This window comes from Gossypium hirsutum, chromosome D05 (assembly GCF_007990345.1).
Source record: "Gossypium hirsutum isolate 1008001.06 chromosome D05, Gossypium_hirsutum_v2.1, whole genome shotgun sequence".
Lineage (NCBI taxonomy): Eukaryota > Viridiplantae > Streptophyta > Magnoliopsida > Malvales > Malvaceae > Gossypium > Gossypium hirsutum.
Window position 1 is genome coordinate 34,317,560 of NC_053441.1, and position 15,617 is coordinate 34,333,176.

Here is a 15,617-nt window from a genome sequence, read left to right on the forward strand (position 1 = left end):
CTATAACTTTAGGACAGACTACCCTCTCCCACTTAACAAGGTGGCCATGATTGAACTGGTTGGTGTTGCCCCATAATAAATTTTGCTTGATGCAATCCAACTGATAATGGATACTAAATGGGAGCATACAACATTGTATGTAATAATTGGGAATAGTGACCATTGTAGACTAGATGAGAATGAGTCGCCTAACGAGAGGAAGAAAGTTCGCTTTCCAAGAATTCAATTTATGCCTCACTTTATCAACAATAAAGTCATAATCACTCTTTGAAACTCACTTAGAGTGCATAGAAAACCAAGATACTTTCCAAGGAAATTTTAAAGTGTTAGCAATTTCAACCTTGGTGAAAATTGGGCATTTGGGAGAGAAAACTACTCGAGATTTGCTAACATTGATCATTTGCCATTATTCCAACATAAAGGTTTGTAGGATATGTTTTATAGAGACAACATTTTTCTTATTTTCCATGGTGAAAAGATTAGCATCATTCGCAAAAAGTAGATAGGAGAAGAGGGGACTGCTCTTTGAGGCATAGATGGGGAGCCACCCACATTGATCTACCTCTTTCATAATCATCAAACAAAGAAATTTCATGTAAAGGATAAAAATATAAGGGGAGAGGAGGTCACCTTTCCTAATATCTCTTAATGGTTTGAAGGTAGGTAATTTGGATCCATTCAGAAGTACTTGAAAAAGGTGAGGACTTTTCGAACGAAGCTTCATTCAATTTTTTTCAAATGCTTTTTCTAGACCTAATTTAATAATTATCGTATTTTTCCTTCTCTTCATACACATAAGAGAATGTAGGATTTCTTGGATGATTACAGCATTATCCGGCGTTTGACACCTCATGAGGAAGCTTCATTAGAATAGGGAGATTAACTTACTGAAAATAGTGCGAAGCCTCATAACAAGGATCTTCGTGATAATCTTATACAAAGTATTGCAAAGATTAATGGGTCTATACTAAGTGATAGCAGTTGCTTCTTGAGTCTTGGGGATAAGGAAGATTAACCAACTTTGTTTTCACTTCTTGCCAACAACATTGAAAGAAAAAAAAACTTGCAACCCATTCAGTCCAAAGGCTTTAGTAGGTTTAAAAGACCAAACTAATTTGGCTATCTCCACACTAGTAACTCCCATATACAGACATTGTACATAAAGGTCAGAGAGCTTTGACCAATTAAGATCTCGATAACTAGAGTGAGAGGTGGAAGGAAACTATGAAGTTGTAAACAAGCTAAAATTGTAGCTAAGAACAAGAGATTTCTCCTTCCTATTCATCCCAATCTACCTATAGAATCATTCAGGCCAATAATTATGTTAAAGTTTCTACGAACCATTGTTGAGAGATGAAAGAATTAGGTATTGTGTTCTACATCAATAATCCAATTAACCTTCATCCAATTGCTATATTGATAGTTTGAACCACTCACCCCTTGGATCATTTCGTGTTTTGAACATTTTTAGGTATTATGACCGATACATCCACTGTAATAACAAAAAGTCGAGAACCTCTCATACTTAATATCACACATGACCTCGATTCCATCCCCCCAACCAAATACACAACACGCTATAGGGGTTTAGAGACGTCAATCTTTATCTAGATCCTTATATATCCAATCCAACAACCCTCTCTATCTCGCCAATCGATCGCCACAACCTACCCCACCTCGCTACCAATATCAATAGCCACTTGCCTATCCATTTACTCAAAGAGGATGTTATATACCCGAATCCAAAAAGGAATGATATTAAAGTTATATTCTCCCAAAATCTATCCCTTTTATAAACGGCACCATAGTAAGAGTTAATTGAAGATTCTCGTCTTATCTTCTACAGTTCCAAATTTGACCAAAAATAGTCCTTCATCCATAGTCACAAAACTCACTGATTCCTTCGTGAACCATAGGATTTCAGAACCCGATACATTACTTTCGTCTTGAATTCCTCCTTAGTGATTAATTTATCTACAACTCATGCTTCAAAACCCTGCATATAATGCCCGAAATTTGGGCCTAGAAGTATTGGGCCTTGAGCAAGGGAACTGTTTGGAAACTGTGTACAAAAGTATTCTGCTTTTGTGGTTAAGGGTCCTGAGAGGAGTTGGAAAAGTCCTGGGTTGAAACCTGGGCTTTAGCAAAAATTTTGGTTTTAAGTGGATAAAACCCTGGATGCTTGGATTTAGCCTTTTAAATTATTGTGTTAAAAAAATGTCATAAGGGAGCATGTGGTTTAGTGGTTGTGGCGTCATTAAGGTTGCAAGGGAGCTTGGGTTCAAGTCTTGGCTTTTGCAATTTGTTTTGGTTTTTCTTTTAAAGGAACCTGGACTTTGGCCTTTAGACCTTTTAGTTAATTGAAGACAAAATGTGACATAAAAGAGCTTATAATAAGGAGGCAAGAAGTGTGTTGAGCTATTGAGGGGGGCTTGGGTTCAAATCCCATTGCAAGCATAAAGGATATTTATTTTGCTAGCTTGAGGCGGCAGGAGTTTAAGGTGGTTTCGAACTCTGTTGGGTGAGTAAGAGTTTGAATGGGTCTTAGAGGTTGTTATGGAAGATATCAAGGAGAGAGATTTGAGGAGCGAATATTGAAATTTGGGGAGGTTGTTGTGGAGAGCTATATATCACACATCTCATTTGTTCCTTGTTCTGAATGAGGGAGATCGGCGAGGCTTTCATTTGTGGAGTCTGCCTTATTTTCCTTTCTTCATTTTTTTCCTTATATCAAAAAACATATTAATAACTCAATAAAAATTATCTCCAAGAGAAAAATTTTGTTATGCTTAATATCTTTAATTTGATCTGTATCTGTTTTAATTCTGCCTTTTTTTCGAGTAGTTTTTTATTCACCAAATTGCCCAAGGCCTATGCTTTTTTGAATCCAATCGTAGATTTTATGCCAGTAATACCTATTCTCTTTTTTCTCTTAACCTTTGTTTGGCAAGTTGCTGTAAGTTTTCGATGAGATCCTTAATACTGTCCTAGAAAATTCATGAGTGATTCAAGAAAAAAAATTCTAACAATTGAAAAGATCAGATAAGTCTTACACTATGAACGAACCCTAAATTCAAAGATTGAAATTCTTGGATAGCCCTGATAAATCTGGATCATCCCATTTCCTCATTCTGACCCTTTTCGCCAAAGAACCTTATTTAGATTAGAGTACGCCACAATATATAATTGTTGGTATGAAAGAATTTTTTTTGTAATGAAAAACTCAACTCTTATTACAAGTGAATTTCTGAAAATTCTTTTTGATTTCTAGAAATTCTAGAAATCACTTTATTTCTTGGTGTCAAAATCAAAACAAAATAGGATATGTGGTATAAAAATAGGGAATCTATTCTCTTCTTTTTCCAAAGATTAGTTTTTTGTGTTATTTATAATATTCGTGATATTATTAGTATTTTCATAATATTATTATTAATGATATTCTTTATTTATTTTTTTAATTAGAATCGAAAAGTTTAATTAGAATAGAAAAGTATAATAAAAGTTTAAAAAAATAAAAAAATATTGCATTCAGACAATCATACAATATGGGGTAGTTTGAATTCTTATTGAGGCTTTTTCTTCCTAAATTATTTATTTATTTCATATAGCATATAGAAGGAAATTAATTTCATATAGAAAGTATAGATAGATTACTATGTATCGACTGAACCAATGACTATTCATGATTCCATAATTGAATCAATGCTCCAAACTAGAGGAATGTTATGGTAAAACTTCATTTGAAATGATGTGGTAGAAAGCAACGTGCGACTTGAAGGACATGATCAGCTGTAGATGTCAAAACCCACCACTTTCCGTTATGTAGAAATAAAGGTGCTTTTTACTCGACATCCTTTGTTCTATTATAATCTATCTTTTTTTTGGGTTGTAATGTAAATAGTACAGGATGGAGCTCGAAGAGAAACATCCATTTTTCATGTTCCTTGTTCTGAATGGGGGAGATCGGCGAGGCTTTCATTTGTGGAATAAAACTGTAAATCACATCAGGTGTGTGAACTGTAGAACGACAAAAGTCGAAAAGTTAAAATACGGCGTTTGAGACCACACGAGCATGGGCGATAAACTGTAGAGGCCTCCATGAGTATTTCCAGGCTTAGGCCATAAGGGGCCACGTTGGGCCAAAATGGGCCGTGTAGGCTCAATGGGCTTATGGGCCCCAAACGGATGAAATCTACGATTTGTCGCAAATACTGGACTGGGCTATATAGATCTCATAGCCGTGGCAAAATCTGGGCTAAACGGGCTGCACGAGCGTATAGGCCCACTTGGGCCAAGTAATGGGCCTTGGGCCCATTTACACTATTGTGACCAATTAGGTTACCTGAGTCACTCGAGGCAACTGCGAACCTTTCGAGAGGTTGATATCTGGACCAAAATAGCCCCATAGGGTAAAATGATCGTAGGGTAAAATGACTGAAATACCCCCATAGGGAAAAATAACCGAAATACCCTCGTAGGGTAGAATACCGAAATACCCTCATAGGGTAGAATACCGAAATACCCCCATAGGGTAAAATGATCATAATACCCCTGTGTGGGTTGTTCGTGATATAAATTGGGATGTTCGTGATATAAATTGAATTGTGATTTGGTCATAGCTGCTCAAACAACGAATGTGGCACCTTATAACTCAGACTCGGTGATCAGATCAAGTATGGGATGTTACAGTTGTGATGTTGATGTGGTGATCCACATCATGATGCTAATATGGCAATCTTTTACAATTCTTTTATTTGCCCATAAGTCCTCCAAAATTTAACATTCAATCCATTCTCATTTAGCTCCACTCAGTGCCTTCTTGAACAATTGGTCTAGCCCTTTTCCATATATAAGAATCTAAGACTTTCTTTGTACACTCCTAGCTATTACAACGAGGAAAGTATTTGTCGGATAAAATTCTATAACAAAGAGAGCCTATTTGCAAGACTAGTCTCAATTCTTGTTTTATCTAGAAGAACTGATTGAAAAAGGACATATACTGAAAGCCCAAACCTCTTCCTTTAATGAGTCTAGTTAGACTAAAATTCATGTCCTACGTTAAATTAAGCTTCTATTAATCATCCATGAATGTTAAATTATGCTATTAGTGCATGTACAATGAGTAAGTTGTGGGTTTAGTCTGTGGACTTTAATTTGGCCATTGTTAGTTCTTATGCTTTTTGAATTTTAAAATTTCAGTCCTAGCCTCAATTGGAATCATTAAATTTATTAAGTTAAATTTTGTTATTTTCAAAATCTTATGCGACTCACATATTATCACATGTATAATATCATATCAGCTCGTTATTTGTACATAATATGAACAAAAATGCTACACCATTTTAGTAAGGGACTTAACGACTACCATTTGAGTCAGGATTGAAATTTCAAATTTCGAAAAGTATATGGACTGGAAACGATCAAATTGGAGAGCGGAAACTAAATTCACAACTTACACATGATACGAGATCACTAGCAGTCTTTGACCTATTAAATTTAATAACTATTATTTGAGTTTGGATTGAAATTTTAAAAGTCGAAAAATACAAGAAATAAAATAAATCAAATTAAAATACAAAGACTATATCTAGGACTAATAACAAAATTAGACCGATATGAATATATTCTATAACATTTTTTTTGTACAACTATAATCCGAACCAGACGTGCCAATAATATGTTATAATATACACTATATAAAAATAATTGAATACAATTTAACCACGTGTGTATATTGATTCACTCACGCTGGCTAAAAGTACAATAAATAGGAGTAATGAGAGTGAGTGGGATAGATGTAGACACCTACCTAACTTTAAAAAGGATCCTTAACTGTTGTCCTCTAATGTTTGAAGGATTTCTCTTTTCATTTCTTAATTATAATAATATGATTTGAATTGTTCAACGATTCTAATTAATATGGCACCTTTTTAGATCGAACCATACCTATCATTCTGGCCCATCTCCACACAAACATTAATTGTATAGTCTTCATTTTATTTTCTAACTTTCACTTCTTTAATTATACTTAAATCACATATGTGCATTAAACTTCTGATTACTTGTTTACCGTTTAAAACCTTCTTCTTCTTCTTCTTTATGTTTCTTTTCTGATTTAGTTTATTTTAACATTTATATTATATAATAAAAGCATATTTCCCTATTTTGTAATATTTTAACATTTAGGAATCCCTTCTTTTTATTGTAATATAATTGTATAAAAAAATATTTTTATAATACATTCTTATTAAAATACTTGGAATATGCTATAACTATATAAAAACTTTTCAAAAATACTAATAAACTCAAAATTTATATGGAACACATTTCATGACTAACTCTATACTTCTATAGAGAGCATCCACGATGAGGAGATTAATTACTGCTACCGACGGTGGATAACTTGGTTTCGACAAAAAAAAAATCTATATGAAACCACTTCGATATTAACATGTATTATAAAATAATTATTTGATACACACAAAAGTCAATTTTTTTAATAGTTGAACATGGCTTTAAATTATATTTTTTCTTTATCTATCTTTTAATAAAGAAATGGAACATGATACAATTAATGGTAAAAGTATTATGAAGGCTTCTATACTAAGAGTCGGATTGCATTTTGCCCCCTTTACTAAAAAATGTTTTTTTACCTATATAATACAAATTAAAAAATTAAATACTGAAATGGTATGTCAATACAATTATTTATCAAAATGGAGTGTTTGAAATCGTTCCAATGGGTGGAGGGAAAGAGATTGGCAGCACCCATGTTTTTTCTAACACAATAATTGAAACATCATTACAAAATGATGTGTTTTTTAAAAATAAAATTTTAAGGGTAGAGGGGGAGGGATGGGTGACACCAATATAAAAAAATTTTTGGATGGAGGGAGAGAGATGGGCGGCACTAGTATTTTTTTGGTGCAAAAATATAACCTAAATAGTGGAGGATGAATTTTGTACCATTTTTTTTATTTTTTTGAAGAATTACTAATAATTTTACATGTATAAAAAATCAATAACAACATAATTTGAAGAATTACTAATATTTTTACACACATTTTTTTCAAAACAATCTCTTTTTTTTTATTTTTTATCCCAATAACAAATTTTTTATTACATAGCATATGTTCAACATTGGTAAAATGTAGTTCTTTTACTACAATAATCAAAAAAAAATTTAAATGTCAAAATGAATCACCATAAAAATTTCAAGCAAGTAATTCATTTTAGTATTTATTTTTGTAAACTCATTTTAGTATTTTTTTTGTGTTTTTTTTAATACTTTTACGTGATCCATTTTTGTATTTAATTTTTTTAAAAAATTATGGTGATCATAGTAAAAAAATATTTCTTTTTTTTAAAACACAAAAATAAATACCAAAATGGGTTTATAAAAATAAATACCAAAATGGATTATTTGCTTGAAATTTTTACGATGATCCATTTTGGTATTTAACTTTTTTTTTGGATTATTGTGGTAAAAGAACTACATTTTAAAAATGTTGAAGATATGTTATGTAATAAAAAAATTGTTATTAGGTTAATAAAATAAAATAATAATAAATAAATGAGATTGTTTTGAAAAAAATATGTGTAAAAATATTAGTAATTCTTCAAAAAATAACAAAAACGGTATAAAATTCACCCTCCACCTTTTAAATTGTATTTTTGCACAAAAAAATACTAGTGCCACCCATTTCTCCCCCTCCACGCTTAAAAAATATATTTTTTATACTGGTGCCGCCGATTTCTCCCTCTCCACCATTAAAATTTTATTTATATTTTGTAATGATGTTTCAATTATTGTGTCAAAAAAACTATGAGTGTCGACCATCTCTCTCCCTCCACCTCTTGAAATTGTTTCAAGCACCCTATTTTGGTAAATAATGATATTGGCATACCATTTCAGTATTTAATTTTTTAATTTGTATTATACAGGTAAAAAAAGCCACTAAAAAAATAGGCAAAGTAGTCCTTGTACGTTAGATCAAGGAGCATATTGAACTTTCTTTTAAAAATTCTATCTAATTATGCTATTAAAAATTAGTCTTTATACCTCAACATGAGGTACATATCGCACATCACATGTCATTATCTAATTATTCCATCAACCACAATAGTTTTTAATAATATAAATAGATGAAAGAACTAATTTATTCTTTGACTAACGTATATAAACTAATTTTTTTAATAGAGACAACAAAATTAAATTTAAATTTTAATATAATAACCGCACGTATATGGAATAATAATTTACTTATTAATACCAAATCACATATGACAATCTAACCGTTACGAAGAAGTTTGATTCCTTTCGGCTTCCTAGTTAGCTTCATATATCTGTCCTTGAAAGATAAGATAGATTAAAATAATTCATTTATTGGAATATCAATATAGCCTTCATCATATATGTCATCAAACAATATGTGTCAATATATATATATAGTGTGTGTGTATAACATATTATAGAGATTGGAATCAAGAGAAATAGTTTGAGATGAAACTGAAGGGTCGTGGATCAGTGATACTGTTTCCTTTGCCATTTCAAGGCCATATAAATCCCATGCTTCAGCTTGCAAACATCCTCCATGAAAGAGGTTTTTCCATTTCCATAATCCACACTCGCTTTAATTCTCCTAACCCTTTAAACTACCCTCTTTTCAGATTCTATCCCATTCCCGATGGATTATCTGAAAACCATGTCATTTCTTCGGATCCTAATCGTATTGTGGCCTTCGTTAAGTTCCTCAACTCCAATTGCCAAACCCCATTGCGCGATTGCTTGGCTAAGTTGATCTCCACCAGTTTGGAAGATGAAGATCCCATTGCGTGCTTGGTTACTGATGCTTTGTGGTACTCCACACAAGCTGTCGCTGATGACCTTAAGCTTCCTAGGATTGTGTTAAGGACCAGTAACGTCTCGTCTTTTATTGTTTTGTCCTCCATGTCATTGTTGTTCGAAAAGGGTTACCTTCCGTTGCAAGGTACGCATAGATCATCTGTTGTTTACTCTCCATTTCTGCAATAAAAAGGTTTACTGAAATGCTGAATCTTATTGGTTGTCAGATTCTGTGGCAGAAATGGAAGTCCCAGAGCTTCCACAATTCAGATTCAAAGACATAGCAATGCTGGAAGCAAGTGATAGGGAAAGCTTTCTTCAATTCATTGAGATACTAGTTCAAGAAACCAAGGCTTCTTCGGGGATTATATTGAACTCATGTGAAGATCTTGAACAAGAATTTCTATCAAAACTTTCGTTGTTATTTCCCATCCCAGTTTTTCTCATAGGTCCTTTCCACAAGTATTTTCCAGCTTCATCCAGTAGTTTACTGCCTCAAGACAGGACCTGCATATCATGGCTAGACAAACAACAACCCAACTCAGTGATTTATGTTAGCTTTGGAAGCGTAGCGGCTATAGAAGAGGCTGACTTCTTGGAGGTAGCTTGGGGACTGGCCAACAGCATGCAGGCCTTTTTGTGGGTGGTTCGACCGGGGTTGGTCCAGGGCTCCGAATGGCTTGAACTATTACCAAATGGGTTCCTGGAAATGGTAGGGGAAAGAGCCCACATAGTGAAATGGGCTCCCCAACAGGAAGTTCTAGCTCACCCTTCAACGGGAGCATTTTGGACACACTGTGGGTGGAATTCAACACTGGAGAGCTTATGTGAAGGGGTCCCCATGATCTGTCAGCCATCTTTTGGTGACCAGAAGATAGACTCAAGATTTGTAAGCCATGTATGGAGGGTTGGGGTTCATTTGGAATTCAAGATAGAGAGAGGGGAAATTGAGAGGGCAATCAGGAGATTAATGGTGGAACCTGAGGGACAGGAAATGAGAGAGAGGATCAAGTTAATCAAAGACAAGATCAATCTTTGTCTAAAACTTGGAGGTTCATCTTACAAATCTTTGGACAATTTGGTTAGTTACATACTTTCTATGTAGTCCATTAAGTCTCTTATGTAATATTTTAATAAAATATTTAAACCCTTATATTTTTTAGAGTTGCATAAACTAAAGGTTTATCTACTTTTGTCCAATATGTCTACTTCAATGAAATTAATTATTGTACGGGTACTCATAAGTCGGTTTTAGGGGGGAAATGAAAAAGGTAAGCAACAAAGAGAATGACGTAACGTAACAAATCTACTAGGGTTAGGGCTTCCAAATTCATTACTGCAGATGTAGATGAATGTGATAAATCCTTTGATCATCATTTGAAATGTCAAATTATGAGTATATAAAGACAAAGGGGTATATTTCATATTTAAAGGATGTCTATCCATATCCAAATGTATAAAACAAACTACTTTTTTTTTAAATAAATAAATAAATAGTCCAAATAATAGAAGCGGTGAACTCAAACTATCAACTTAAATTGCTTATCACATTCAAGAAGAGGTCAAGAGGAACCAATCATAAGGGCTAAGAAGATTGCAGTGTTGTACAGATGCTGCAATTCAGATGAGAATTACAAGTGTCTGATAAACTTTTCTTCTTGTGTGAATCAATTCCTAACAATAACAAAACATAATGGTACTAATATAGACACCATGCTACATATATCTGTTGCTGCCAGTGAGTTGGAGTTTGCGTTGGCACGGAGATTGTAACTGCAAGGGGTGCTAGGAAGGTGGACACTAGTTGAGTCCGGTTCATGACCGGAAACTATCACCACGAGCTTTGTTGCAGCATATTTTCAAGAGGGTACATTGAAGTGAAAGAGCCAGGAGATTACAAAGGCAAAGACCATACAGGCTAGCAGGAAATTTAGAAACCGATGGCCCTGCCAAAAGTTTCGAGTCTCCGCAGCATGAATTGCGACTGGAGCCGCTGTTGCTGTGGAATCATTTGCCTCATTCCACAGCTCCACCGTATCCGTCTCGTTTGTGGCAGCAACATTCCGAGCAATCGATCCGCAAATCTCACAAGTCCTGGTAACAGTAGAAACAAACAGAAAGCATACTTGATTCAGAAATTTCATCTTGGCAATGTATATTGCAAAATATAGTAAATATTAAAACCCTTTAGTTTCAGAACAAAAACAGTCAGTGTACTAAAGCATCTAAATTACTAAGATCAACACCCAAAATAAGTACCATCACAGCATTTCTACCTTAAAAAAAACAGCTTGGATCCACTAATGCTGACCAATTCCACAATCTTACATAGTAATAGTACACAGTTTAGATAAGCATTGCATTTCCAGGGGCATTTCAGTCCCCAAATCACTAGGATTTCAACAAATATGTTCTATAAACTTCTATTGCAAGAACAAAGTGGGGATAATGATCCAATAAACAAAATGCCAAAGGGACTGAAATTAGTTACCTGTTACCCTTAATCTTGAACCATGCCTCAGCACAGTGTTTATGTGCAGCGGCCAAATCATTCTTACAAGAACAACCCAACTCCATAGGCATACCAGATTCTTGATTATTTGGATCCAAGCTGAGATGGCAAATCCTGCAATCTGTCTCCATTTTTGCCAAATGTAGCTTGGTCTCAGTCACCCCAGACTCCAGATCCATTTCATGAGACATGGAAGATTCCCTCTCTTTGATGATCTCAGTTGTCCCAGATTCTTCATCTGTTGATGAACAAGAAGATGAACACCTTCCTTCTTGTTCTCTGTTATCTGTTTGGTTTGCTTGCTCTTCTTCTTCTCTATCAATGTCAATAACAACTCCTTGGGATTGTTTTGGTAAACCTTCCATGTTTAAGACCTTGATGATGAATCTTCATGTAAATGTTCTTACAGATAAAGATTATCAATGTCTGAATGCCCACCTTAGAGTTTTTTTAACAATGTGTTAATAACAGAGTTAGCTGTCTCAAAGTCACACCTGAAGTGAATGAACAGACAAGTAGAAGAGAACAGCAGGTGTAAAACAAGTTAAGCGACTTTTGGTAGAGAAGTTGAAAGAGAAGGTCCATCATCCATGGTTGCAGTGTTTTAAGTGGGGTTGTTGATCTCTCCTTGTCCCGGTTGTCCCTCTTCCTGTCTTGTTTGTCAGCTCAGCACAGGACTTGTAACAGAGAGAGGTAAAGAAACATTACCAATACAGAGAAAGAAGCTCGCAGCCCCACCAACCCCCCCCCCCAAATACAAAGAAAGATCTCACCAAAAAAAATCTGTTAAATTAAAATGAAAAATTATTTTAGGTGGTCGTTAATCGTTATTTTAAGAGGTAGTTTTACATAGGATAAAATAATTTTTGCTAATTTTACAATTATATTTATTTAAATATTTTTATTTTCTTTATTCATTTCAATAATATTTAAATTTGGTAACTAGTTATTATTAAACTTGAAGAATATAAAAATTTGAAGGCATGACAGTATGAAATTGTATCATATCATTACTTAAAAAGTATCAAATTTATATAAATTTTAAGGTAATAACACGGTACAATCTTTGGGTGTCAGATACAATATTCTAATAACTGAACAAGCTGTTAAATCGATCAGGTCATTGATTTCTGATTCAATCAGTTTGATTGGTTCAACTTCTAAGCCAACAATAATTAAAAATTCATAAAAAAAAATTATTAAGCCAATTCAACATGTTCAACTATTGGTCTTTGCCTCAGTTTTTTATTTTTATCGATTTCAAGCAATTTTCAATTCAAATGGTTCAACCCTTTTATTTGGACTAGTATATTGGTAAGTTCTTAGTTCAAACAACCCAATCATGTTTCAAGAACATTGGACAGATCATCAAATCTTGACAGAATTCAAGTTTAGGGACCAAAATTGATCTCATTGTCAAATTCAAATACCAAAATAAACTTAGTTGCTGAGTTTATGAGCCAAAAGGTATATTAAACCTTATTAAAATTTAAAAGTTTCAAACCCTACTCATTTTTTACTATAGTAATTTTACTTTGGGTTTTTTTTCAATCACACCCTTTATATATACTAAAAATTATTTCACATGCACTACACTCTTAGAACATTTAATAAATAACAAAATGTATTGTTTGAAATTAATTAATAGTGACACATAAAATATGTTTGATATTAAAATAAAAAATAGATAAAATTGTGAGCAAAACAAAATTTAAACACGTGTATACATAAGATTAAGAATACTAAATGTACTACAATTGCTTAACCTAGTGTTATCATCAATCTTTGGTTGGTGTCGAGTTAACTTATAACATCAACTCAATAAAAAATTTTATCATTATATACAATTAATAGATGTAATAAAATATGCATAATAGAATTAAAATGTAAAAAAAAATATTGAAATAAAATTTTGGTTAAATGGTAAATTTAAAGTTTTTCTAATGCAATTGGCATGAATTCAAATTTCATCATATATATAATTTTTATTGTTTGTTTTAAAATAAAAATATTGTACCCTCCAATAATACAACTTATTTTAAATACGAAAAGATATTTTAATAATTTTCTTAACCGAGTTAATATCCGATTAATTCGTGATACAAACTCAATTAATAATTTAAATAATAGTATAAATATATGCTTATATATATAATTATTGCATATCCATGAATTTTTTTTTTACAAAATAATCATATAAATCAATTACATGTAATTGATTTCATTTAATTTTTCCATATATTATATAATTACACAAAAAAATAATTTCACACTAAAATGTTGATCAATAAATAAATCAAAATATTCTAAAAATATTTAGGTTAAATAGTAGTTTAATTACTTAAGTTTACTCTTCTATAATTAATTTGTAAACTTATATAATCATAACAATTTTTTTTAAAATATTGTATTTAATTTTTTTTCAATATATTTAATTATTTTAATATAAGCTTAATTTTTATTAGTAATTACTAAAATTCATATTGCTAAAATTATTGCTACATATTATATTTTAATATGAACTTTTCATTTTTTTAATTCAGCCAAATATATATATATATTATTTTCATATCTAAAACTAAGAAAAAAAAGCATAAAATACAACACAACGTAAAAAAAGAATAATATATTATTAACAAAATTTTCAAATAATTTAAAAACACTTAAAAACATGAATATGCTTAATACTAAACTATTTTAACTCTTAATTATCAATTCAATCAAAAATCTTATTTTAATAAACCATAAATATAATTTTCCAGAAAATATTGTCTTTTCATTATAATTTAGAAAAATAGATACCCGGATACAAACTCAAAACATTATTATTATGATTTTTAATATTTTAACTTTACCTTTTCAATTGAAATCATTTTTTTTATTATATCATTTTTAAAAAAATGCTATGTACATTTTTTTATCCACATCGTGGGTGTGATAAAATCTAGTAAGAACTAAATTGATTTGTGTATTTCAGAAAAGACTGAATTGCTAAGACCCAACCTTTTTAGCCCTTAAACTTATGTTATTTGTTCAATCATCCCAAAATGGATAGAAAATTTTAATTTTTTTAAATTAAAAATGATTAAATTTATTAAAATAATAAAAATAATATTTTTTTTAATTTTAAAAAATTAAATAATTGCTAACGTGGCATACACATGACAATCCACATCAGCAAAGTTAGCAAACAATACAAATTCAATGATTGAAAGAGGTGAAAAATTAAATAGAAAACTAAAATTATCTTTTTTTGTAATGTTGGAGAGTCGAAAAGTCATTATGCCATAATTTTTTAATGAAAATAGTTAACATTGTCTTAAATTATCTATATTTGCTCAATATTGAATAATATAATAATTAATTTTTTTTTGAAATTGATTAAATTAGTCATGACCTTATAATAAAAGAATTTAGAATCGGATTGATGGTCGAACTGGTCAGACTACAAGTTCGACAGTTTAACCAGTTCGATTTAAAACAATGATTAAAATTTTAAAAATATATTAAAAATAAAAACTCAGTTGAACTAATTAAACATATTTTTTAGTCAATTCAATTGGTCCATATCGATTCTCAATTCAACCAATCTATATCGACTATCAATCCAATTGATCCATATCGGTTCTCAGCCCAACTAATCAATAACAGAGCCACTCAAGGAAATGTGCAGTCAATTGACGTTGCAAAGAAAAAGAAAAGAAAATTTTTACTTATATACACATATAGTATATATTAATTTATATAATTGACCTCACAAAAAATTGAAAATATCCTGCTAAAAACGATTGATTCTACAAAATTTTGAAATAATCCACTAATTTTTTTAAAAAAATAAATGAATCTCTCGCTAAAACTAATTTAAAAAAATCTAAAGTATCAAGTTGAGTTTATTCATATAAGTATTAATATTATGTATAAATTTACATAATTTTTATAAAGATATGTCACTATATAAATTTTCTAATTTTACCTTTACAATCGATTCTATATTATTCTTCTTTTATTGATTTCTCGATAAATATCTCTCGAGTTTATATTCCATCTATTTATTATGTGGTACTTTAATTTTAAAAAAATATTTGGGATAATGATATGGAAATTGAATAGTAAATAATATCTTCAAAACAAATTATACAAGTCACTGCTTTTCATAAGAGAGAAAATATTTTATCTTTTCTTTGACTGTTATTGCGCCATGGATTCAGACATGACAGCCCAAGACTCCACACTAATATGGAATCTCTAAATTAGCCCCTT

At 31.5% G+C, this 15,617-nt stretch overlaps 2 protein-coding genes across 2 annotated transcripts; one reads left to right on the forward strand and one right to left on the reverse strand.

Moving 5' to 3' along the window:
• Positions 1-8,297: 8,297 nt before the first annotated feature.
• Positions 8,298-10,007, forward strand: LOC107904134 (UDP-glycosyltransferase 76B1). The gene is made up of 2 exons (XM_016830413.2): positions 8,298-8,990; positions 9,073-10,007. The coding sequence occupies exons 1-2, from the start codon at positions 8,504-8,506 to the stop codon at positions 9,948-9,950; spliced, it is 1,365 nt and encodes a 454-aa protein (XP_016685902.1). The 5' UTR covers positions 8,298-8,503; the 3' UTR covers positions 9,951-10,007.
• A 353-nt stretch (positions 10,008-10,360) lies between these two features.
• Positions 10,361-12,131, reverse strand: LOC107904135 (uncharacterized). The gene is made up of 2 exons (XM_016830414.2): positions 11,337-12,131; positions 10,361-10,939 (listed from the first exon to the last, which is right to left on the reverse strand). The coding sequence occupies exons 1-2, from the start codon at positions 11,720-11,722 to the stop codon at positions 10,705-10,707; spliced, it is 621 nt and encodes a 206-aa protein (XP_016685903.1). The 5' UTR covers positions 11,723-12,131; the 3' UTR covers positions 10,361-10,704.
• Positions 12,132-15,617: the final 3,486 nt, after the last annotated feature.